Source organism: Suricata suricatta, chromosome 11 (assembly GCF_006229205.1).
Source record: "Suricata suricatta isolate VVHF042 chromosome 11, meerkat_22Aug2017_6uvM2_HiC, whole genome shotgun sequence".
In the NCBI taxonomy this organism is placed as follows: domain Eukaryota; kingdom Metazoa; phylum Chordata; class Mammalia; order Carnivora; family Herpestidae; genus Suricata; species Suricata suricatta.
The window spans coordinates 52,899,674-52,926,693 of NC_043710.1; the positions used below are offsets into that span (position 1 = coordinate 52,899,674).

Genomic DNA, 27,020 nt, shown 5'->3' on the forward strand with positions numbered 1-27,020 from the left:
AATGAGAAAGAAGGTTCCTGAAAACATACGAAGTTTCCCAAAACTTTTCGTTTCCCTCATTTGTCACCTAAGTCGCCACTCCACCTCAGGCACACACTTATACGCACGCGTGCACGCGCGCGCGCACACACACACACACACACACACACACAGAGTAGCTAGCGGTCCATCTCTCTCAATGGCAAAGCATAAACACTAATGTGGAGATATCACACAAGCAGAAGAGGACTCAGCTGTCTGGGAAGGGAGACACCTCAAGCAGTAGAAAGTGGGCAACTACTGATGGGGGAAAATACCAGGCTGAGCCACAGACCCTTCAGCAAGAGAAAAATGAAGGAATGGTAGGGAGACCAGCCAGAAGGCTCAAGCACTGAAGCATCCCAATCTCCCACAGTCCTGCCAGGAGCCAGGCAGGGGGAACAGATATCATCTGGTCTGAGTGGCTGTTGGTAATTAGAACCATTGGCATGTACTCAGAGAACATTTGGAGTTCTGGGTGGAAAATGGAACTAAATCACTCTATTTTGAAAATAAAATATACTCAAGAATATATAAACAAAGTCTTTTTTCTTTCCTTTCCCTAATCCCAGGGAATAGGCTTGGGACTTTCTCTGAAAAAGAAAAAGTCACACTATCTCAGGAAGTCCCAGGCGTGCCTTGGAGAACTGTGAAGAACATCTTGGCCCTTTCTTGAGGGTGGAGTGAGAAAAAGCCACCACTACACAGAGGAGAAATATGCTTTGAGGCCTCCAATCTTCCTCATTCCCTCCCTCTGGCCTCCAGGACTCCGTCCCCCAGTGCCAGCTCAGCCCCCATGACCAACCCATCCTCACACTCTTCCTAGACCTCTCTGAACTCACTCTTTCTCAGAGACACATGGAAAAGCTCTCAAAAAGGTATACCAGGGGGTGTGAGCTCTACTTCTGATCCAAGAGAACAATAATGAGGCCACTCCCAAAACTGATTTTAGTGCTTTTTATGATAATAGAAATCACTGAGTGCCTACAAAATTCCAGATACTGTAAAAATATTACCTCTAACCTAAGAACAACTCTACATGATAGGAATTCTATGGATCTTTATACATAGCTGAGAAAACTGAGGTCCCACAGGATTAAATAATGCTCCCAGGGTTTAATAGCTGACTGGGAAAACAGAAACAACCTGGACTGTCTAACACCAAAGGCCTGCACATTTCCCCCTATTCTAGGCTGGCTCTAATTGTTGTTGCACCTTCTGAAAGCAATAAAATCTGCTCAAGAGGCAGGGTAAAAGGGCTTGGTGAGTAGGATACCTTACCCAGGTAGACTCTTGGAAGGAAACCCAGGAGAGCAGTGAAGAGGACCCTCCGGGACTAAGACTTGAGCATTCTCCTTTTAGCCCCAACTCGTCTGGCTGTGACTCTGAGCAGGCCACACAATGGACATTTAAAAACTTAATCCTCTACCTTTCTTATATGATTAGAGCCTTTCATTAACCTATATTATTAATCCTATCTAACTGATAAGGATGCTGAAGGTTTATTGGAGATTTCCATGTGCTTTCCAATAGGCCAGGCTATTGCCCTGCCCTATTTCACTCTCCTTAAGAATGGACAAGGGGCGCCTGGGTGGCTCAGTTGGTTAAGCATCCAGCTTCGGCTCAGGTCATGATCTCACGGTTCATGGATTTGAGCCCTGCATCAGGCTCTGTGCTGACAGGTAGCTTAGAGCTGCTGTCAGCACTGAGCCTGCTTCGACTCTTCTGTTCCCCTCTTTCTCTGCCCTCCCCTCACTTATTCATGTCCTCTCTCCCTCCAAAAAATAAACATTAAAAATAAAAGGGAATAGACCAATGCTTTATAAGGACCATTTAAATGCTATCTCCAAGAAATCCACACTTTGAGGACCTGTGAGTCTAGAGGGCCTCTCCAGGACTCAGGACACCTGACCAGCTCTCCCCACGTAGGTGCAGCGGGGAAGGGGAACAAAGAGGGAATGGGAGAAGGGAGTCATAGTAATTATCATCGTCAGGGATAAACACATAGAATGCTCCAGGCTTAGAGCAGTGGGGTTGGGGCCTCTGCGGACATATCTAGAAGAGAATGTCCTTGGAGGGAGCCCAGAATACCTGGGAGCCTCTGGTTCCTACTCCTATGCCCAGAGAGAACAGGCAAACTCAAGGCAATGCTGTGGTGGGCAAGAACTGCAGGAGCTCATCACTCAGCTCAGGAGAGGGGGGTACCTTCCTTAATACTCCATGAGTGTGGTAGCCCAGAATCACTTCCACCTCAAATCATCCTGATTACTCTCCCCCCTGCCTTTCTTGGATTTTATAAAGCAGATGAAGTGTTGTAGTGGCCAACATTCATTTTAGAAGGGCCAAAATGAGAATAGAATTTGCACTTTTGTTTTTCTAACTCAAAAAAAGTAGAGCAAGGCTCCCAACTCCATTCTACTCACTGGAGGCAGCCTGGGCCTCCAAAATCACCCCAAAACAGAGTTCCAGGGATTCAGGGCCCTGCCCCTCCTATTTCCAAGTAGAACCAGAGTCAGTAAAAGTCCCACAGACCGGCAAGCTTGACCTGCAAATCAGTGCCCAGCACAGCTACTTTGTTGCCTACACACAGGGAAAGGTGGTGCAGTGAAAAGCCTGATCGGGGACTTTGACTGATACACTGATGGTTTTCAGCAATTACTGACTCACTGCCAGGTACCAGATCTGTACTAAGCACTGCAGATAATGAGACACAGAGTAAAAAAGGCACAGGTCAGAACTGCAGGGGTGGGGAGAAATGGAGACAAATTATACAGCTATCACAACATGTTAGAATAGGGGTAAATACAAGAGCCTGGGAGAAAGCAGACAGTAGCTTACCAGGTCTTCAGGTTCAGAGGGCTTCCCTGAGAAGGTAACCTCTGAGCCAAGCTTGTGGGGCCAGTCATGGTTAACTAGGCAGGGCTGGGAATATGGGGACAGCAGATAAAATAAATATGTTTATTTTAGATAATAAAAACATATTGAGTACCTACCATGTGCACCAAACTAGAAATAACACAGTGGATAGAAGAGAAAAGATGGCTGCTTTTAGGGAGCTCATACACTAGAAGGGCAATAAGAAAAAGTAGGCAAACAAATAAACAAGAGCGTATCAGGTAAAGATAAGTGCACTGAAGACAGAGTGATAGGATAGAAAAGGACAGGGGAGGGTAACCATATTTGAGATGGTCAGTGGCAGCCTCTCAGAGGAGATGATGTATGAGTTGAGAGCTGTATGAGAAGAAAATGCCAGCCATTCCGAGATCTAGGGAAAGAGCAAAGGAGACAACAAAAGGAAAAGGTCTTCTATTCTGGTCGTTCACAGAACAGAAGAAGGAAGGTCAACGTGACCAGGGAGTAAAGAGAGCTCAAGAGAGTTTTGGAAAATGACATCAGAGAGAAGGGCAGGGGCCACATCATGTAGTGGCTTGTAGGACATGGCAAAGGGCTTTGATTTAATTCTGAGGGGTCTGATGAAGCCAAAGCAACAAATTGGACCTGTCATTAAAAGTGCATGCAAACTGGCAAATTCGAACACCCAGAGAGAAGGAGTACATACCTTGTTTGGAAAGCTGCCAATGGTTCAGTGGGGCCAGGGAATAGAGTTCAAGGCAGGGAAGTCACAGTGGAGACAGTAATCTGCTCTTTAAATGGAATCCATATTGGACCCTGTCCCTAGGCACACACTGTGTCAGGACCAGAGCTCTAGGAGGATCTCCAAGTCCCAATATCAGCCACAGTCTGACTTCCGATGCACAGTATAGAATGAGCCCCTACCTCCAACCGCAAACTGAGTTTCAACCATACTAACAAACTGGACTAGTCCCGTGAACACATGGATGGACCCTAGCTGAACTCTAACCCAGTCCCAACCCAGTCTGTTCTCTGTAGCCATTCATCTCCATTTAGGACAGCTCCTGCCAGGATCTAGATGGGCATCCTAGTAAATGGATCGCTTTTTTTAGTTCCTAAAACTACCTACAGGCAGCAATTTACACTGTCCATGCTCCCCTGCACCCCACATAGAAACTGCTAACACTGTCCTTTGAGTCAGGAGCCTCCTTTACACTCCCCGGTTCCACCCCTGTACTTAGTTTCATCACAGCCTGGTTTCTTCTTCACTTGGCAAGTCTAATGGGAAATCCCCAGCTACAAGAAACCCAAATATCTGCATATACCCACTAGTCTCCTGCACTCACCTCAATGGCACTGAAGGAACGTGTGTCTTTTCCTCTAGTCTTCTTCCTGAAGAGGACTGGCAGGCTGCCACTCTCTGTCTCCACCCCCTCCTTTGGGCCTCCCTGGTTGGGGTATTTATTCTCCGTTTTACCTCCTCCCTCTTTCTGCTTCTCCCTTCTAGTGGAGAGAGTGCTTCCCAGAAGGTCTTTGAGCAGGTGCCTTGAAGCAGCCAGCTGTAGGTCTGGTGTCCTTCTTGGCTTCTGTGTCTTGGGAAAGTACCTCAGGGTATGAGGAAGGAGGGGCAGTGGGTAGATAGGGTCTCTAGAGTCCTCCCCAGATGGGCCCTGTGCCAGCTGGGCTATTGGCCAGTTCCCAGTGTAAAGTTAGACGGGGGATGAGTAAGGAAAGGATAGAAGAAACTCATTTGTGTGGCCATGACCTCTGTGAGGCGCTTTTCTCTAAGTTTCTTCCCAGGCTCATCAAACTCAGCCAGAGGAAATGCAGAATAAGCTTTCAGTGAGGCCCCATGATTAAGTATGCGCTCCTCTTCTTCCTGCAGCTTTCTCTGTCCTCTGCCTTCTCCCCATTGGTGGCCCCTGCTTGGGTCCTTGCTAAGTCTGGATCCCAGTGGACCCATCCACCTTTCCCCAAAGCTACATTTTCTTTGTCTCCCAGGCTCTGCACCCTGCATCTAGCTAACTCATAACATGGATCCCTGGGGACCATACTATCTTGTATTCCCTGGCCTTGGGTTTCTGAATCTCTGGCTGAGGAAGGAAAATGTGATTTCCTTAAACCTCCCTACCTCCAACACCAGCCATATTAGACCAATGCCATCTGATTTCTCTATGAAGGGCAAAAATAGTGAGAGACCATTTTAGAGATCTAGAGAACAAGTTTAATCTGAAACTAATACCTCGAATATTTAAATAAGTCTTTTTAAAGTCACAGAAATAAAAGGTACAACACAGGGAATACAGTCAATGATGTAATTGTGGTGTGTGATGAGAGATGATAGTTTCATTTGTGGTAAGAATAGACAACATAGAGATGTTGAATCACCATGTTTTATACCTGAAACTAATTAAACATTGTGTGTCAACTATACTCAAATAAAAAAAATTAAGTCTATAAATAAAGCAAAGTGAATTTTAGCAGGTTTCTCCTTGTTTTCTATTTGTCAGTTTTACATCACTAAGTGTTAAATATACAACCCAGAGCACGCTAACTCAAACTATGCAAAAACAGACCATGTCAAACCAAGCGATTCCATCTTGAACCACATCAAGACTAGTGATGACAAGAGCTCTCAGCTCCCTGTGGAATCTGTAGCCTGACACTCACTGCCATTGCCCTTGAACTTTGCTGTTTTCCTCAACCTCCCAAACTTTGACTATGTAAAGACTTAAAATATATATACATCCCAGGGACCTCTACTTCTGAAGAAAATGGAATATCAAGAAGCAACATCCACCTGAAGGAACCAAGAAGTGGACGATACATATAAACAATGGTTTACAAGACAGTGGGCCTCAGGCAATGAAGGACAGTAAGCCCTGAGATATGGGAAACAAATAACGTGAAACCGTGGGGTTCCCCCAGCCTACTCCCCTAAGGAAGTCTCATTGCAGCAGAGCGGAGGAGAACCCAGGCAGCATCCAGAGGACACCTTAAGTTAAGGAAATGGAGGCAAAAAGTTCAGGAAGATCAAGCCAGCTAGGTTTGAAGAGAAATTATCAAAAATGAGAGCTACACAGAGAGAGAACTCTAGAGAACTTCAGCTGAGGTACTGATCAACACACGCATGTGAGCAAGCTACCTAAAGCTAGGGAAAGAGCTCCCTGAAAAGATTAAAGGTGACACTCTCCAGTACTCACACAGGACCAAGGACAGTGACTGTTTCCACCTGCCAGACTGAAAAACTTCAAGATTCACAGGGCACTGAGCAGAGAATGCAAAAAGATCTTGCCTCAGTCGTGGGGAATAATGAACCTCAAACTGAGCACTGCTCTAGTCCTACCTAACAAATCTTAAAAGCAAAACCCAAATGATCAAACTATATACAAGTAACTTGACTGATTGCCTGAACAAAGCTTAAGAATACCTACAGGACTACAAAAATATGCAGCACCAAAGTAAAATGTCTCACCGGTGATCAAATTACCAGGCATGCAAAGATGCAAGAAAAATGATCCATAATGAAGAAAATAATTAAACTGATCCAGAACTGAAACAGATATTAGAAGAAGATAAAGATACTAAGATGATAATTAGAACTGCATTAAATAGATTAAAATTTTAAGTAGAAACATGAAAGATGTTCTTTACAACTGAAATCACACTTCTAAGGGATAAAAACTGCAATGTATGAGATGTGAAACTCACTGGACGAGGGTATACTGTGGAAGAAAGGATTCATAAACTTGAAGAAATAGCATTAGAAACTATTCAAAATGAAACACAGATAAGAAATAATATTTTATAAACAAACACAGGGGCTCCTTGGTGGCTCAGTCAGTTAAGCATCTGACTTCTGCTCAGATCATGAGGTTATGATCTCATGGTTAGTGGGTTTGCCCCGCAGCTGGCTGTGTGCTGAGCCTGGAGCCCGCCTCAGATTCTGTGTCTCCCTCTCTCTGCCCCTCCCCAATTCATGTTCTATCTCCGTTTCTCAAAAATAAGTAAATGTAAAAAAAAAAACTTACAAAAATAAATAATAAACAAACAGACTCAGCGAACAGTGGAACCACTTCAAGTAGCCTAATTATATGTAACTGGAATCCTCAGGGGGTGGGGGGGCGCAGGAGTACAAAAAATAGAAGCCAAAAGTTTTCCAATTTTATACAAACTATAAATTCATAGATGCAAGAAGCTCAATATAAAGGTGTTTTTAGGTATACAAAAGCTGAAATAATTCATTATCAGCAGACCACATTACAAGGTATATGATAAAGAAACTCTCCAAGCAGAGAAAAATAATACCAGATAGAAATAATAGGCATCTACACGGAGAAATGCAGAGTGCTGAAAACTGTGACAACATGGGTAAATACATAAAGTTGTTTTCTTATTATTCAAACCTCTTTAAAGATAACTGATTGCTTAAACAAACAAACGACAACAACAACAAAGCAGGGGCACCTAGGTGGCTCAGTCAGTTGAGCATCCAACTTCGGCTCAGGTCATGATCTCACAGTTCATGGGTTCAAGCCCCTCAATGGGCTCTGTGCTGGCAGCTCAGACCCTGGAGTCTGCTTCTGATTCTGTGCGTGCCTCTCTCTGCCCCTCCCCTGCTTGTGATCTGTCTCTTGATGTCTCTCAAAATAGATAAATGTTTAAAAAAAATTAAAATTTTTAAAAAACAATAATGCTCTGTGGGGTTTATAAAATAAATAAAAGCAAGTGTACAAAAAATAGCACAAAGGTTGCGAGGAGAGGTATGGGAATACAGTATTATAAAAATTCTTCTTCTACACATCAAATGGTTAAATGAAGGTAGGCTGTGATAAGATATATTATAAACGCTAAAGCAGCCATTAAAATAACAAAACAGTGACATCCATAAAACCATAAAAGGAGTAAAATGGAAGCACTGAAAGTATTCAGTTCATCAAAAAGAAAGCAGGACAAAAAAAAGGAGAAGGGGAGAAAACAGATGGTACAAAGAGAAAATAAGAGACCGTAAGTAAAATACAGATGTCATCAAATCAGATAAAAATGTAAGATCTGACAATATGCCGTCAGTCACAAAAGTCACTTCAAACAAAAGGACACAAACAGATGAAAAGTATGGAATGGAAAAAAATATATATCATGATTACACTAATTACAAGAAAGCTAAAATGGCTTCATTAACATCAGACAATGTACATTTCAGAAAAAATTTATTACCACAAATAAAGAAGACCACTTCATAATGATAAAGATTAATTCATTAAGAAAAAATTTTTAAATGCTAAATATTTAGGTACCTATTAAGAAAATTTCAAAATATTTGAAGCAAAATGTGATATAATTACATGGAGAAATAGACAAATATAAAATTATAGCTAAATATTTCAATGTCTCTCAAGAACTGATAGAACATACTTAATAGTAAAAAATTAGATGTCTTCTGCCTAAGATCACAGGGCACATATCACTTCTATTTACAATGTCTTGTCATTTCTTACCAATACAATACAAACAGATTAATTAAATGCATGCAAATTGAAAGAAAGAAGTAAAACTATCTTTATTCACAAACAACATGATCATCTATGTAGAAAAATCTAATGAAATATACAAAATAAACTTATAGAAATGATTGAGTTTATCAAAGTTCAAGATTCAGGGTTAATATAAATAAATCACTTATAGTTCTCTATACTAGCATAATGGATGACCATAAATCTTTACTAAATAATACCATTTATAATAGCATCAAAATGTAAACAGATAAATGTGATGAAAGACATGATAAATCTACATGTCTTTGTAGACTACAAAGACTACAAAACATTTCTGAAAGAAACTGAAGATATACACTAAAAATGAAGATATATATTTTGTTCATGAGTTGGAGGACTCAGCAATGTCAATTCTCTCTAAACTGACCTATATCAACTAGTACAATTCAAATCAAAATTTTAAAATACTATTTTATATAAATGTTTAAACTGCTGCTAAAATTCCCATGAAAGATCACCTTTGAAAATAAGGAACAAAGCGAAAGGGTAACAATACTGATTTCAAGACTTCTTATAAAGCTACGGTAGTCAAAACAATGTAGTATTGACATAAAAATAGAAAAATAGGCCAATGAATCAGAGTCTAGAATTAGACCCACACACATATAGATAACTGATTTTCTACAGAGATACAAAAGCAAAGAGTTGACCATGGATAGTCCAGTAGCATTAAAATAACTAGATGTCTGTATGGAAATAAATCAACTTTGATCCCTACCTTATACTATATACAAAAGCTAACACAAAATAGGTCACAGAGCTAAATGTAAAACCTAAAACTATAATGCTTCTGGGGCTGGGAGGGGGGGAAAGAATAATGATTTCTGTGTATATGTGACTGTGGTGAGGAGTTTTTAGATATGACATCAAAAATATGTGCTATGAAAGAACAACTTGATAAACCAGACTTCATTAATTAGAATGTTTGATATTTTTTAAAGACACCTAAGAGAAGTAAAACTAAACCACGGACTGGGAGAAATGTAAAGTATATATCTGATAAAGGACTTACATGCAATATACAGTTTTAAAAATCCAAACTCAAAAATAACAAAACAAATAGTTCAATAGAAAAGTGGCAATGATTTACAGATGGCAAATAAACACATGAAGAGATGCCAACATCTATCACTATTTATTAGGGTAATACAAACTGAATCACACTGAGACACTATTACAAACCTACTAAAATGGCTAAAATAAAAAATACATACACCAAATGTAGACTAAGATGCCACAAAACTATAACTCCCATACACTATTAGAGGAAATGTAAAATGCTATGACCATTCTGGAAACAGTTGGGAAGTTAAAACCTTAAACATATATCTCCAGTATGATCCAGCCATTGCATTCCTATATATTTACATAGGAGGGGAGGAAAAGACACCATGTCCATACAAAGACTTATTATATATTTATTGCACCTTTATTTGGTTCCAATTCTGGAAACACCCTAACTGTCCAACAACAGGTAAAAGGATAAACAAAATATGACATATATAATAAAATGCTACCTAGCAAGAAAAAGAATTAAGTTACTTACACATGCTACAACATGGATGAATCTCAAAATAAGTGTGAATAAAATAAGCCAGGCAAAAAAGAAAACCATTGTATGATTCTATTTATATAAAACTCTAGCAAATGCAAACTAATGTAGCATAAAGCATTTCAGTGGTTGCCTGGGATCTGGAGCAGGGAGTGACCAGGAGGATAGGAGTGAAGAATTTTAAAAACGGTACAAGGAAACTTTTGGGGGTGATGGATGTGTTCATTACCTTGGTGTACGTGTCAACATTATCAAAGTGTACACTTTTTAATTTTTTTTAAGTTTATTTATTTTGAGAGAGACAGATATAGTTAGCAGGGTAGGAGCAGAGATAGGGGGAGAGAGAGAATCCCAAGCAGACTCCAGGTTCATGAACCGTGAGATCACGACATGAGCCAAAACCAAGAGTCAGACACTTAACCGACTGAGCCACCCAAGTGCCCCTCAAACTTTACACTTTAGAAGTGTGCCATTTGTTGTGTATCAGTTACACTTCACTAAACTATTAAATACATCTGAGGGCTTGAGGCAGAAAATACCCAAGGTCTCATACCCCAGGTCTTACTTAGATGGTCAAATGTCCAAAGTCAGATGCTGTGGGAGCCACAAAGCTGTGATATTCAAATCCCCTTCACAAAAGCCTGCTGCTAGGGGCACAGCTGATTGACAGTGCCAGCTGCTGCCTTTCTGGCTCCACTACCATGTTAGCAGAATGGTCACACTTGCCAGCTAATGACTAAGTACTGACTCATTCCTGCCAACATTGCTCTTCCAATGAGCAACCTTTGCTTGGGGATGCTTCTTCAGCCTGACCAAAACTTTCTCAGAACCAAACTTCTGTACCAACACATTTCCTGGAAACCGGAATCCAAGATCCAGTTAGATACCTGGAAGCTGACAGCCCAATGGGCTGGATGCTCTAATCACCGAGACATTCAACAAGATCCCAATCCTCCCAGATTTGGCAGGGATTGAAGGCACTGAGGAGGTTATCCTGCTCACTTGCCACCCTGTGAGAACATATGGAGGACCCGTGAACGGATCTCCTTGGTCTTGGCTCCATAGACAACAGGGTTGACCACAGGTGGTAGTAGTAAATAGATATTAGCCATAATCACATGGAGCAGGGAGGTAGGGCCCCCCAGCCTGTGCACCACTGAGAGCCCAATGAGGGGCACATAGAAGACTAGGACAGCACAGAGATGGGAGATGCAGGTGTTGAGAGCCTTGAGTGCAGCCCCCTGAGAAGACAGCTCCAACACAGTCTTCAGGATAAGAACGTAGGAGAAGCCAATGAAGAGGGAGTCCACACCCATGACTGAGAGGATAATAAAGAGTCCATATACTACATTGACCATGGTGTCAGTGCAGGACAACTTCATAATATCTTGGTGCAGACAGAAGGAGTGTGTGACCGTATGTGTACGGCAGTATGACAATCGCTTCAGGATGAAGGGCAGTGGGAAGAAGAAAACAAATCCCCTGGTCAGGGCAGCTAGTCCAATCTTGGCCACAGTAGGCCCTGTGAGCACAGAAGCATGCCGCAGTGGATGGCAGATGGCCACGAAGCGGTCAAAAGCCATGGCCAGCAGGACAGCAGACTCCATGGCTGACAGAGAATGGATAAGGAACATCTGGGCCAGACAAACATTGAATCCTATCTCCTGAATGCCTGTCAGGAAGAGGCTGGCCATCTTGGGCATGGTGACAGAAGACAGGACTAGGTCAATAGTGGAAAGCATGGCCAGGAAGAGGTACATGGGCTCGTGCAAGCGCCTTTCCACACGGATGATGAGGACAATGGCCAGGTTGCCCAGGGTGGCCATGGCATACATAAAGCACAGTGGGAAAGCCAACCAAAAGTGTATGTTAGGCCCCAGGCCAGGGATGCCCACCAGCAGGAAGTATGCTGGATGGAGCAGAGTTCCATTTGGAGTGGCCATAACAGGAACCAAGAGCTGAGGCTTCTGCATGCCAGGTCCAGGGTCTACATAGGGGGAAAGGAGAAACACCATTAAGTCACAACTCAGAAAAGAGAAAGGACTTACAAGGAAAGGGCACTGAAATCATGACTGTAGTAAACAGAAGATTAAGTACTTGTAATTCTGAACCCCAGACTCTCTGTGTTCTGATTCTCCTTATACACACTTCCCTGGAGAGCCCATTAACGTCAGTGTGTGATGACCCACTCAGAACACACGCAACAGCTCTTCTTTGCCAGAGCTGAACACTGCTCTTAACCACTCCTCCAACACAGCAGACCTTCCCAGAAGGTTCCACACTGACCCTAGCTCTTCTAGTTCATGTGGAGTTAAGGCTGGTTTGGGTCTAGAGTGTGAGGCGTAGTCTGCAGTTGCCTTTAAGATGCACCCTAACCTGATTTATGGCAGAAAGCAGGGGTTTGGTCTGGTACTGGCTTCAAGAGACAGATGTGTTTAGGCCTGAGATGCATTTCTCAGACTTCTCCGATAGATTCATCCGAGGCAGTTATTGAAAACACGATCCCCAAGGTCTGACTCCAAGCCCAGAGAATCAGAATTTCCAGGACAGGAAGTCCAGGAATCAGATTAAGAACAGTATCCCTTCTCCCCTGGTGATTTTAGTTTTAATCAAAGAAATTTGTGAAAAGCAGTTCTGGTGTTCTGGGAGGTAGGGAGATGGGGATAAAGAAGGACTATTATTTCCAGCCCCCAACAAAGAATAGAATAGAATTTTTCATCAGGATCTCTGGAGACCTGCATGACAGTCCCAGACTGTTTGCCTGGGATGTGACACAGAAACCAGATGCAGCTGAGACGTGGAAAGAAAAGCAGTCCATGCTGCTGGTACCCACAGGCACATCCCCCTCCTACCACTCCTCTCTCTGCTCCCTGGTGATCACATAACCAGCAGGCTCAACTTCCTTTCTCTCACATACAACTCTGCTCTATGCTCAGTCCTGTAACTTGCTGCCGCTTCTTATTTCTACTTGGATAGCCTACAGGCTTACACTCATCTTGCCCCAAATAGAACCTCTTCCAAATCCAGCTCAGGGCAGCCACTCCCATCTTTATTTTTCTTCTTTTACCTCCACATGTGATTTTACTTTTCCAACTACTCTATTATGCCCTCTCCTCTTATTTAATACACCTACCTTCCCTCCCAACCTCATTATATCATCCACTCTGCTCTAATTACGAAATGAGCTTCCTAACACCTCCTTGCCTCCAAACCCAGATATGTTAATCTACCTTCTGCATCACTGCCATCCAAGCAACAAAACCAGACATGTCAGGCTCTGTCTAGCAAGTTGCTGATGGCTCCCATAGCCCTCAAAGTTGGAACCACATGGGCTGCATTCAAGGCCCTTTACTGGGTGGCTCCAACTTCCTTTACAGCCCAGCTTCCCAGTTTCTTTTTCATTACTAATCACCACCACCACACATGTATTTGTTCCACACACAGAATTCCCTTGGATAAATTCATTCCCCTTGCCTTGTTTCTTCAGTGAAGGGTAGGAGGCTGGAACCAGGGAGTCCTTCCTGGCTCAAGCGATAGACAACGTTTGGACTGGGCCTCGCAGGGTTTGAAGAAACTCCTCTTTGGTTAGATCGCTGACCAAGGTCTGGGAGCCCGGGCCGCTGCAATCTAGGAAGTGCGCGCGCAGACAGACCTCTCCAAGCAACCGAGCAAGCTGAGCAAAGGCCGGCTTCCCTGCAATGAGTCCTGACTGGATCTCCCGGGCAAGCCTCCCCGCCCTGGGCTGAGCCTGGTTCACTCACCAATAGCGCCTCTGCCCAAGGCTACCGCGCAAATTATAGCTTCTCCGGGGCCCTGGGGAGCGTGAGGGATGATGGAGGGTGAATTCCTCTGGGCCCACCAGGAGACGCGCTCCACTCAGGCGCCCGAGGAAAACTGCGCACTTTACCCCTACCCAAAGTAGCTTCACTCTTATTACTATTTATTCTAAGACTCAGGAGACTAGAGGGAAGACAAGTGCCCTGGGGTGGAGAGAAAGGGGATGATCTGGGCTGGAAAAAAAGGAGCAACTGAATGGAGGCGTGAGCATGTACCAGAGAGTGTACAGCCACTGATAGATAATCTTGCTCAGGCTCCCAAATGCGTTATCCAAGGAAGGGCGGGAGGCACAGGGTGCAACCTCTTGCTTCTTGATGCTGCCCCCTTGTGGTCTTATAGGGAAGCTGCAGCCTCGTGGATGATGGGCTGTAGCTCTGATGACTCTTCAAGGACCAAGGACCTGACTCCCGGAGCTTGATTTTGAACTCCTTCCATTGCACCTTAGCTCCCCTTTCCTTCCAAACCAACTCTTCCCTCCTTGCTCCACTAATCATAGCTCACTTGTCCCCCCAGAAATGGGACAGTGTACAGTGGTTCTTTACCCGTGGGGCTCTGTCAGGAAACATTTGTGTCCAAAATGGGCTCCAACTACTTGCTCATGGTATGACTAGGCTTAACCTCAGTTTGATAAAAATAAAACAAGGTATTAGCAATTCTTCAGTGAATGTTTGTGTTCCTATTATTACTCAAAACAACTGGAAGAGCCAATGAAGTACGAGAAATCTGCTACAACAGTCAGGCGAAGAAAATACATTGAGAAGGAGGAGTGGAAAGCAGCACAGAAGGCTGCTGAGAGATCAAGCACTAGAGGGAACGAAAATCACTTAATACCCTGAGAAAGGCTTGTGGGAAGAGAATCTTGAATGCAGCAAGGGAAGACTGAGTGGGTTGGGAAGACAGTGAGAAAAGTGGATACAGACAACTCTTTGAAGAAGTTTGCATGTGAAGAGGACTGAAATGGGCCATACATGAAGACTAGTATCTTTCTGAGTCAGATGGATCATGATATGACTTTAAAAATAATAGCATATCCCTATATTTTTGTTTCAGTATTTTTCACAAGAAATAAAAAATATTTGAAAAGTTCCTGTGAAAAATCTCCATTCAAAAATTGTGACAGCTTGGTGCTTGATGTTGCCACCAAAAATTTAAGGGGACCTGCTCATTAAAAATGCCTCAAATGAAGTGATAAATAGAGTTGAGAGTTATGAATGAACATCAACAAGAGGACCAGTATTAAAAGTGAGTAAAGGAGGACTATAAATCTCCTCTTAAAATATGTGCATCAGTTTCCATCCCCCCTACAAAAATACGACAAAAGATCTGCTCATAAGTATGCAAAATAATTTCATAATGTTAAATGCTTTAAGTAAAATAAAGAGAAAAGAGAAAAGTAGTCCCACCAAGATTAGGGGTCAGGAAAGGTCTTCCTAAGAAAGGATGTTTAAACAAATACCTGAAGCTTAAAATTCATCAGAACAGGGAGTGGGATGAGTATTCTCTCTATGGGGAAAAATATACAAAAGCTGATGGATGATGGGGCGCCTGGGTGGCTCAGTCGGTTAGGCCTCCGGCTTCGGCTCAGGTCAGATCTCACGTTCGTGGGTTCGAGCCCCGCGTCAGGCTCTGTGCTAACAGCTAGCTCAGAGCCTGGAGCCTGCTTCCAGTTCTGTCTCCTTCTCTCTCTGCCCCTCCCCCTCTCATGCTCTGTCTCTCTCTGTATTAAAAATAAAAAAAATAAAAAAAAAAAAAGCTGATGGATGAGAGAAAGCATGGCACATTGAAGTGGTGACATAATTTCAGTGCATCTGGGACATAGCAGGCAAAACATGGAGGTAGAGTGGCTGGAGATGGGGATGGAGAGGTACACCAAGGTGGCTCACAGAGTCCTTATGAGCTGGTTTGGGTAGTCTGAACTTCATTCTGGTGTTCTACTGTCAATGAGAATATGCCACAGACTGACTCATGTTTGGAAGATCATACTAGCCAGTGTGGACAGTAATTGGTGCAAAACATCTTAAGTGGGGCTGATCAGTGCAAAACTTCTGATCACCTAGACAAGAGATTATCTTGTCTTAAAATGGAGTGAAGGCAAAGGAGATAGAGAAAAATCTACAAGGAAATCTCTCCTGTAAGAAAGTATTCTCTTGTTTCCAAGGTATTCAAATTCCATTTCAGATGAGTAATGTCATTGTTTTTTGTTAGAAGATACTGATGGATGTGTTGATACAAAGCCAAAATACCCACATTGAAACGAGAGCATGGTTTTACCTGAAGATAAAAATTATTTCTTGTATTAAAAACCTGTATTAAGGCAAGAAAAAGAAACATATGGTATGAAATTTAGAAAAAAAATTAATCATTATTTGTGGATTAGTGATTATACATGTACAAAAATCCAAAAGAATCCATTCATAAGTAATTTGAATTAACAAGTAACTATAGAAAGGTTACCAAATATTGATAATTAGAATTAATAAGTATATTAAGGTTGCTAAATACAGGTTAATGTATGAAATTCCAGTGTATTTCTTTATAAAAGAGACATTATTTTTTAAAAACATTTACAATGACATAGAAAAATCACGTGTCTAAGAGTAAATCTAACAAAGGATATAGCCAGAAAGCATCCTTAAGAGAAACTGAATAAAACCTAAAATAAATGGGAGGTGGGGGAGACCTACGTTATTTTATAGGAAAACTCAATAATGTAAAGAATTTAATGATCTCCCCAAATTTTTCTACAGATTCAATATAATCTTAATAATATCCTAACAGCTCATTTTGTAGAACTTGATAAGTTTAATTAAAAATTTATAGCAAAGGGGGGCACCTGGGTGGCTCAGTTGGTTGAGTGTCCAGTTTCGGCTCAAGCCATGATCTCATGGTTCGTGGGTTCGAGCCCCGCATCGGGCTCTGTGCTGACAGCTAGCTCAGAGCCTGGAGCCTGCTTCGGATTCTGTGTCTCCCTCTCTCTCTGACCCTCTCCTGCTCACGCTATCTCTGTCTCTCAAAAATAAATTAAAAACATTTTAAAAATTTTGTAGCAAAGGGGCATCTGGGTGGCTCAGTTGATTGATCATCCGACTTCAGCTCAGGTCATGATCTCACAGCTTGTGAGTTTGAGCCCCACATTGGGCTCGGTACCAATAGCTCAGAGCCTGGAGCCTGCTTCCAATTCTGTCTCCCTCTCTCTCTCTGCCCCTACCCTGCTTGTGCTCTGTCTCTCCTGTCTCAAAAATAAATAACCATTTAAAAAAATGTTTTTAATTATAGTAAAATATAAATGTCTAAAAATAGCCACAACACTCTTAAAGAATAGAACCAACAAGGGAATCCCTGATATATCAAATATCAAGACTTATTAAAAAGCTATAATAATTATGAAACTGTGATATTGGTACAGTATGGACAGCTGGGCCAATGCTAGAAATAAAAGCCCAGAAGCACAACTGATTTACAGCCAGTTGTTATATGACAATGGTAGCACTGTGTGACAATGAGGAAAGTGCTTGTGCACCAGTGGGGGGAGTGGCAGAGAGAGAGGAAGACTAAGAGAATCCCAAGCAGGCTCCGTCCTGTAAGCAAGGAGCTGGAGCAGGCCTGGATCCCACCAACAGTGAGATCATGACCTGAGCAGAAATCAAGAGTTTGACACTTAACCAACTGAGCCACCTAGGCGCCCCAAGGAAAGGAGGCCACTTTTAATAAATGGTACCAGAACTGCTGAATATCCATATGGAAAAAGTTAAACTTGAACCCTGATCTCATACCGCTCACAAATATTAATTCTTTATAGACAGAAGTACAAAAGGCAAAGCAATTAAACTTTCCAAAGTAATATAAAGGAATATTTTCAAGACCTCAGTAAAGATTGATTTTTTAATGCCAGCTAATTCATTCATGAATCCTTATCTATATGTGACAGTCACTCTTCTAATTTATGGAAATATATCAGTGAACAGAACAGGTAAATGCTTTTCTGGAGCTTATATGCTAGTCACTATGGTTTAGCCTTCCTTTGCAAGTATATCTGTCTAGAGGCATGCCAAAGAGTTTCATTTCTCTTACAGTTCAGAAATTTCATCTGAAATTATCTGGGTATGGATCTTTCATTTTATGAATAAGCAAGCATCTTTAGATTTGAGTCTTTAGCTTATGGAAATTTTATCTTAGTTATTTCCTTGATTATTGTTCATTCCATCTACTTCATCCCCTCTTTTCTTTCCTCTGGAATGCCTATATTTGCCCTCCCTGTCTCTTGTCTTTTCTTGACCAAGTCTATACACTTGCTGAAAAACAAAGAACTATGCACAATAGACATGAGATATTTTCCCAGAACATTGTTGCAAAAAGAAATGGCTACTCTGCTTCTATTCAGTTTTTCTTTTTCTTCCTTCCTTCCTTCCTTTCTTTTTCTTTCTCTCTTCTTTCCTTCCTTCTTTTCTTTTCCTTTCTCTTCTTTTCTTTTCTTTCAATTTACACCTCGGAGTTTTAGGGGTTCAAGAAAATGCTCCTATCTCTTCCCCCTCTTGGTTCAAAACCAACTAAACTTTTCCCACAAAATGTGCACACTCTGCTTTGTTGTTATTATTTCTAATAATTTGCTGCTGTTTACACATTGCTCTTATTCTGTGGCCATCTTCTTATTTTAAGACAGGATTTTCTCTGCCCTCACTGAAGGTATGCATTCATTTTTTAAGGTTCTCTCATTTCATCCCTGTTTTTTACTGGGCCATTTGATTTCTCATATTTGTTATCTTTTTTCAAGCTCTGATATTTTTCCACATTACTAGCTTCTTTTTATCTACTTATGGTTATGAATGATGGTTTGACAAATCACTCTTCTTAGCTGATGCAGGTTCTCATAATGTTCTGCCTTTTCAGTGAACAGTAGCTTGGGCCTCTTCCTAAGACGGTTATGAGAAACAGCCCAGGTAAGCTGGCCAGCCCATACTGCAGCCCATGGAGCCGTGAGGCAGAGCTCTTTCCACAGGTGCCAAATACTGGAGGCTCTGACGTGAGGGCCTCCCAGCATGGCTTCATGAGAGCTTTCCCCCAAAGTAGGTCAGCTGCCTTCTAGCATATTCTCAACAGATTCACAGGAATCCCAAATTTTAGAATGAATTTTCTTCTCTTTTGAATATCCTTGTTAAATTTTATATTCTTAGTTGAATCTTTTGACACACAAAGTCAGAAAGTAGAAATTAAAGTTATGTTGCCATTTTCCCAAAACTCTCTTGAGTGCAATGTTGAATCTTGATCTTTCCTTAGCATTATTTCATAATGGTCTTCCTTGTTGCTGCACAGTCTTACATGGCCCAGAGGCTCAAACTTCTAAGACCATGTTTCATAGTGCTGGCTGAATAACTATCACTGAGGGCAGTATTTCAGAGTTCTAAGTCATCTACTATTCTCATGCATACTCACAATTGATAATGAAGATCTTAAGAGTTGGAGGGTCACACCCTAAAAGGCCTTAAGGGAAACTGGGTGTTCATGCCTAACCACACTACACCCATAAGAATCTTTTACATCACTGGAAAGAGAAATGGGCAGCTTGAAGACTGAAATTCCGTAGAGTGGAATTTTTTTAAGGAAGGTTAAAAGGAATTATAAATATAACTGATCCAGTATGAATATTTTCTTGATTTCATACTCTTCAAATCACACTGGGGTCCATAAGCTCATGAGTGACTACTTGGTAATAAACTTTATGGCTAATAAATTTGCTGAAAATTGCAAGTCCCTGTTCCCTGGTATACTTTCATATCTAAACATGTCAGTCTCCATCTTAAAACTTCACTGAGGCTTCCCTTTACCCTTCAAATAAAGTAAAAACTCACACTTCTTAGCAAGGAGAATGAGCCCTGCATGATCTGGTGCCTGCTGATCACTCCAGCATCTCTCTTTTTATACACATTCTATGGTATCTCTGTGGCTTTGCTGGGCCCTCTATCAGGAATATCTTTTTGAGTCTACATACGACTATCTCCAGGCAGATTAGAACTCCATTTTTACTGTTTATACTGTATTAATTATCTGTGTCCTTCAACCCACATCTCTGCATACTAGGGAAGGAACACAGGACTATTCCACTTTGCAAAACCATTTGTTGGCAGAGCAAAGCCCTTCATATTTAGGTATTAAACTGAAAATGGTACCATATACATAAGATCTTGATTTGTAGAGTCAGGGACTCACCTTGGAAGGCAGGGAACTTCTCCATTACATTAAATGGTAAGAGTGGAGTAATTCTAAGTGGGCAAAGGGTAAATTAACCCCAAAGTAGCTAGAGATTTGGTGAGGTTACTTTAGGCCTCTAAGATGTTACTACAATGAATTAGTAAACGGCATTATATATGATTCCCCAAATTTTTGTGGTTTTCTTCTCCTTCTCCTTCTTTTTAACCTTCTTTAAGTTGTATCCAGGATGGAAGTAGAACTAACTTCTAAGGAACTGCACATCTTGTCCAAAATCTGTCTCTGGACATAGACTATGCATCAAAATTACATTTGATTCATTTATTATTTACACCCTAATCAAAGCTGTGTATTTCAGAGCTCTGGAATGAGGTTCCAAGAATAATAAATGTCATTAATAAGCAGATAAAGAAGTAAACTTCTTTTGAATTGCTGGGAGGCAAGAAAATCATCATAAATCAGTATAAATCATCATAAATCCTTAGGCCAATAAATAATTAAAAGAAATCTATAACAAGAATGTCATTGCTTTGGGGGCACCTGGGTGGCTCAGTCGGTTGGGCATCTGACCCTTGATTTGGGGTCAGGTCATGATCTTGTCATTAGAACCCTGTATCAGGCTCTGCTCTGACAGATGAGAGCCTGCTAGGGATTCTCTCTCTCTCTCTCTACCCCTCTCCCCATGTGCTCACACTCTCTCTCACTCTCAAAATAAATAAACATTTAAAAAGAACATCATTGCTTTGGTAATCAGATTGGCTTAAAAACAACAGTGGCAGCTGTATGCTCAATAGCAGGTAAATAATCACAGTATATATTAATGAAGAGATAGAGGGATACCTATGAACTTTAGACAAACTAAGGGTATGTCCGGAAAGGATCCTCCTTAGGAGTTGAGTTGAAAAAGCAAGTGAAGGAGCACAGGAGAACACTTTGATCCAGTAAATGTGTTGCTACTACAAGTGGTAGAGAAAATACAGCTCATAATCTAGAGCTTGCTTGCTTCAGATTGTGTCTCCCTCTCTCTCTGCCCCTCCCCTGCTTGTGCGCGTGCTCTCACTCTCTCTCTCTCTCTCTTAAAAATAAATAAACATTAAAATTTTTTTTAAATCTGGACCTGCTTAAACTGACAGGAAGGAAAAAAAGGAAAATGCAATAGTAAAGGAAGTTAAAGTCATATCTTACTAATCATGAAAAGAGGGGACAACATTTATAGAAGTTCTCAAAAATATAAAAGCTCAATAAGAAAAAGCAAGAATACAGAAGCACAACTAGACCAAGACAGTCCTTTCTGGGTCCCTGAAGGCTTAGTTTCTAGAAGGAAATAGCAGTTCTGGTTCAGGAATTAGCTGGTCATGATTTTTCTAGCTCATGAACGTAAAGAATAATGAAAAACCTCCCAAGAAGGCCAGACTCACAGAGCTAGGGAATTCCAGAACAGTAAGTAGCTGTGGTAGCCACCTTGGAAAGAGCTGGAGTCCTTGGAACCTCACAGAAGATACAGAGAAATGCAAAGAAAAAAGCAGGTAATAAGGACTGTGGAAAATTTTGGGCCCTAACCTTTGCTTGAAATTTGTTGTTGTTGTTTTTTTAATATCTGCATCCTACTCAAAACAAAGTAGATACTGTATCCTCAGACAAAGCATACTCTCAATGCTGGAAAGTTGGGAATAAAGAGATGGAAAGGAAAATGTAGCCATTTTATAATACACATACTGATACTTAGGGGAAGATTGATACACTGAAAATTTCTAAGTTGAGAAAACAGAAGTTTTTTCATATACTATTCTCCTCAAAAAGGAGACTGTTGATATAAATAATTTTCTTTTGCCTCCCATTCTGTGGGAAGCAGAGCATTGCTCCCAAGTTCTTAACTAGAGATACTCCTGAGTCTGGCTCGACACCAAACAATAGACACATTGACAAAGAGAACAATTTTGAAAACTTTAAACCATCAATCTTTTGGTATTTCCCTTATTTTTTCCTTCCTGCCTCCTCCATAAATAACATTGTATTTCTCTTTAAGGACAATACCTTGTAATGGCAACATGGACCTGAACTTCTCTTTGACTAGGGAAATGCTATTGCACAACATGGTGGCCACATTTTGTTCTGAGAATTCATGTGTGTTTTCTAAATTTTATGAATATAGAGTTGGTGTTTTTGGTGGAAATTTGTTATTCATTGCAGCTACTCTGCACTGGATTGATCTTTCTGTGTCTGAGAAATTTCCCTCCTTATGATTCTATATCTCCCCAAGATGAAAACTATAAATTCACCTTCATGGCTAATTAATTGGTTTTTCTACCATACTAAAAACTCCAAAATCCCAGGAGCTTACAACAAACATTTTTCATTCATATGTCATGGCCCTGGCTGCAGGTGGTCTGCTGGGACTCTGATACACAGTCTTCTTACCCAGGACCCAAGCTGAAGGGGGAGTTCCTCTTTGGGATGTATCTTAATGTGGCAGAGGCATAATATGAAGAAGTGTTGCAAGCATATCTCATAAACCTTCTGTAGGAAAGTGAAAGACTTCCTTAGCTCCCATTCCACAGATCCACAACAGTCACATAGGCAAGTCTGATAATGGCTTAGGGAAGTATTCTCCACCTATAGAGAGGCCCTGTGCACCATAAGACTGGATGGGGTTGAACACGCCCTAACAAGAAAATAGATGGGAACAATAATCCAATCTACTTCTGTGGGTGGAAACGTGATCAAAGTGCCATCAATCATGCAAACCTGCAAGAAGTGGATTCAGAAGCTAAGAACATAAAAAATCAGATGCCACACTGAATTATTCTGGGGAAAATCATTAATAGAAGAATCCATCTTCCAGAAAAAGCAGAGGTAGAGATTCTAGTGACAGTTTCTAATGCCAGTTTGGGGAATAAGATATGAGCTGGCTATACTCAATGGAGGTAGTAGTGGTATTTGTATAGAAGTGAACCTACAGAGGAATTTAATGATGTTCCTGCCTGTATCACCAACGAGCTACCTAATATTTCTTAATAAGTCCTTTCTCTGATTAAAATACATTTCTAATATTTTCAACTCTTATTATTAGTCAGCATTTTGGCTGACTGGTTCCTAACTCAGTCTTCTGCTACCCATGTCCAAGGCAATGAGTTTGGACAAATCCCTCTAAACTCTATCATGCTCTGATAGAGTGACTACATGAATTTAATCTTTTCTACTGTGCAAATATGTGGAAAATCTTCTTTTCCATCACCTGCTGGATAATTTCATAATTACATAGTTCGCCACAAAATATTATCCCAATGCAAGGTTTTAATGGCATTTAAAAAATAAATTGTTATGCATTATGGTCATAAAATAATAGCAAGCCTAAAAAAATTACAGTTGACCCTTGAACAATATGGGGATTAAGGGCATTAGCCACCCCCAAACACCCTGCACAGATACCCACACTTAACTTTTGACTCCCCAAAAACTTAACTACAAATACCCTACTGTTACCCAGAAGCCTTACCAATAACATAAACAGTAGATTGACACATATGTTGTGTGTTATATGTATTATACACTGTATTCTTATAATAAACTAAGCTAGAGGAAAGAAAACATTATTAGGTAAGTCATAAGGAAAAGATAACACACTTACAGTACTATAGTATAAAAAAATCTGTGTATAAGTGGACCTGCACTATTCAACTGTACTTATATATTTAGAATTTCACTTACGGTGACCACAGCAAGACATACAGACTTGTCGAATCACTGTGTTGTACACCTAAGGTAATGTGTTGAAACTAATGCAACGCTGTGTGTCAACTAGACTTTAATTTTAAAAAAACCTAATTCAACAATTTCTGGAGAAAGCTACATTCAAAACTGTAGTTACAGTTTATTTAATGACAATGAAAACATCATCACAATTTATGGGATATATAGCCTAACATAAATTTAGAGAAAACTTTATACACCCTGATAAATAAACTAAAAACTAATGCAAGAAGCAAGTGAAAAAAAATGGGCAAGAGTAAAATAAAGTAAGAGTAATATAATACAAATAAAATCAGGAAAAAAATTAAATTAAAATAACTGTAAATTAACAGCCTCTTTGAGTGGAACAATAAAGATAGGTAAAGGGCAAAAAAAGTAGTGGTAAATGCATAATATTAGCAATCAGAACCAAGAAAAAGCCTAAAAATGGAGAAAGCTCAAAATTAAGATAATATATTTAATTTGGATTGCTGGACCCAATTTCAACCTGTGAAGGAGTGAAAGAGGTTTTTCCATAGGAACAAGCAATTCTCAGACTAGCAAAGTGAGAATTCAACTCAACTTAACACTGTCTATCTCAAAACTAGCATCAGATCCACAGATTAAAGGTTTAATCCTACAAGACTGCCCCCCAACCCCCACCCTCCAATACACATACTAGTTGTTAAGTAAGGATGCAGGTCTGAAACTGACTCCATGAGACAATAGAAGTGCACATGTTGCCCAAGAAAGAAGGGACCACCCTTGTAACACCCAAGCAGGAAAGACCAGCTAACACCTTTAACATTTCTAAGGGCGGGCCTAAAGATGGAGGTTTAGACTAGTCATGCCCTATGTGAGGGTCCTAGTCATACCCTACTTGAGGGTCCTGGGCCCACTCTGTGATTGGTCAAAGTTACTGCCAGTATTGATAGAGGGTAGGGATTGGATCACTGTGCCTGTGTTGCCATTTCCTGTAACGCCCCCTTCCTAAAAGAGCCCCTGCCCCTCCATGTTCCGCTCGCTCCACGTGGATCCAGTGTGTTGGTGGAGTCTGTGAGCCCAAGCTTATAAACTCATAATAAAGCCCTTTGCTTTTGCATGCGTGACTCGGTCTCCCTGGTAGTCTCTGGTTTTGGGGGGCGATATTGGAAACTTGGGTATTACAGTTCATCTGTGCTTCTACCTACTGGCTATAAACCAGAGGTTCCTCTTTGTGTTCAACTAATTCGCTAGAGCAACTCACAAAACTCAGGGAAACATTTTACTTACAGGATTACTGTTTACTATTAAAGCATATAACTCAGGAACAGCCATATGAAAGGAACGCACAGGGCAAGGTACAGAAAAGGACACAAAGTTTCCATTCCCTCTCCAGGGGTGTCACTCTTCCAGCAGGTCCATATATTCACCAGCCCAGAAGCTCTTCCAACTCTGTCCTCTTGGGATTTTATAGAGGCTTCATCACAGAGGCATGATTGATTTAACAAATCATTGGCCACTGGTAATTGATTCAACCTCTAACCCTTCTCTCTTTCCCTGGAGATCAAAGGTAGATGGGAAGGCATGACTGAAAGTTACAACCTTCTAATTGTAGGTTTTCTTGGCAACCAGCCCCCACCCTTCAGTGAGGTCCAAAAGTCGTCTCATTAACATAACAATAGACACCTTTGAGGCTCTCTTCACAGAGGCAGTTCCAAGAGTTTTAGAAGCTGTGTGCCAAATATAGGAAAGAAGACCAAATATATATTTCTTATTATAAACCACAATATCACAACTTTGCATAATTGTACATTCATAAATCATGGAAACACTGATACTGAGGAAAATAACTTACTAAAACATTCAAACTTTAAAGAAATCTAAATAGATACCAATACAATGAACTGTAAAGCTATTTCTTATTATTTTTAAACCACATTAACACTGAGATCAAAACCATTAATAGTATTTGTATGACTTGTTCTGTAGTCAACCATCCAGACACCTTGCTGATTGTTATATGCAACTATTACCAGTATAAATATATCTTGGTAACTATAAGTAAAACAATACATCAATATACGCTTTTTAAAACATCTCACATACATGTACACACATACACGCTGCTGTATTTCCATTCATGGCATCTCACACTGAAGCCACCCTGAAGTACATCTTCTTCCTACTACTACTACTTTCCTTTGCTTCTACATCTGCTCCCTTCTCCCTATTCCCTGTTCTCAGTCTCTTGGGATACCTAATAGCTAATATACACTCTTAGTGACTCCCCAGTCACTTTCACTGGCCTCCAGTGACTCCGCAGCACTTCCACAAAGGCTTTCCACCTCCTCTAGACAGAATTCTAGGTATTAGCTTCTAGGCTCCCCTTGCCCCTCCATCCCTGCCTCTCTTCCCCAGCCTAAGTGAGAGTGTTAACAAAGGTCTGCAGCTTTGCTGCTCTGAGCTGAGATTTCTTCCCTCTTAGCTTGAGCTAACATTGAGTGGATGGGGGAAGGAAGCCCTAACTTTCCCCACTTTCCCCCACTTTGACCCTGGGAAAGTGTCAGCCTTGCTTTCTGGAAACTGAAGATAATTGAAAATACTGAAAGAACAGCAGATCTTACTCTATTATAAGAGGTCCAGAACTTTTGAGGTAGAGTGGGCAAGTAACCATTGTCTGAGAGACACTCCTCTTAGTCTCCACACATACCAAGTTTTTCTTCTGATTGCTATGCCACTACCAGAGGTGGCTATCTCCTACCCTCTGAAGTTCACGCCTAACCTTGAATGAAGCTTAGTGAGGCCTCAGGGATTGTACCAGCTTCCCTACCTACCCCTTCCTTAGCCCCACTTCCTCACTGCCCTTACCTCCTTCCCTGCCCCCTAATCAGTTCTCAGTCTTCGCTTCTCCTATGGTAACATTCCTCTCCCACAGCACAGACAGGATCTCATAGCGAGCCACTCACCTTGTCCTGGGTCTGTCTTGGATTCAGGCAGAGGATTGTGGTCTGCAGTTATAGCCCTGGAATGTCTCCAAAACAGAGCCTCACCTGTGTACACATGCCTGCCTTTCACAGCAAACAAGGCCCCCTTAGTGAGGCTGGGAAGGACAGCTTCTCCACACAGGTGACTGACTGATAGGTCTTCAAAAGCTCTCTGTCCAGCCCTCTCATTCAGCAACTCTCCGGTGCCCTTTTGTCTGGGCCCTTGAGAGCCAGTCATGGTCATGAACAATTCCAAGTTATAAATGAAAAGGATCTCCCCCATTAACTAGTTTAACTTAACAGAAG

The 27,020-nt window shown here is 41.3% G+C and overlaps 2 protein-coding genes across 2 annotated transcripts in view; both read right to left on the reverse strand.

Moving 5' to 3' along the window:
• Window positions 1–26,774, reverse strand: part of LOC115271664 (olfactory receptor 51E1) — a 31,985-nt gene extending 5,211 nt beyond the window's left edge. The window contains exon 1 of the mRNA XM_029914578.1: window positions 26,697–26,774. The gene's annotated coding sequence lies outside the window, so the exon portion shown is untranslated. The remainder of the gene's footprint in view (window positions 1–26,696) is intronic.
• On the reverse strand, window positions 10,977–11,966 carry LOC115271665 (olfactory receptor 51D1). The gene has a single exon (XM_029914579.1). It carries the CDS (start codon window positions 11,949–11,951, stop codon window positions 10,977–10,979), a length of 975 nt encoding a protein of 324 aa, XP_029770439.1. The 5' UTR covers window positions 11,952–11,966.
• Window positions 26,775–27,020: the final 246 nt, after the last annotated feature.

Bases quoted from the DNA above. Each gene is read 5' to 3' on its own strand.
- LOC115271665 (XM_029914579.1), bottom strand. From the start codon at position 11,951: ATGCAGAAGCCTCAGCTCTTGGTTCCTGTTATGGCCACTCCAAATGGA.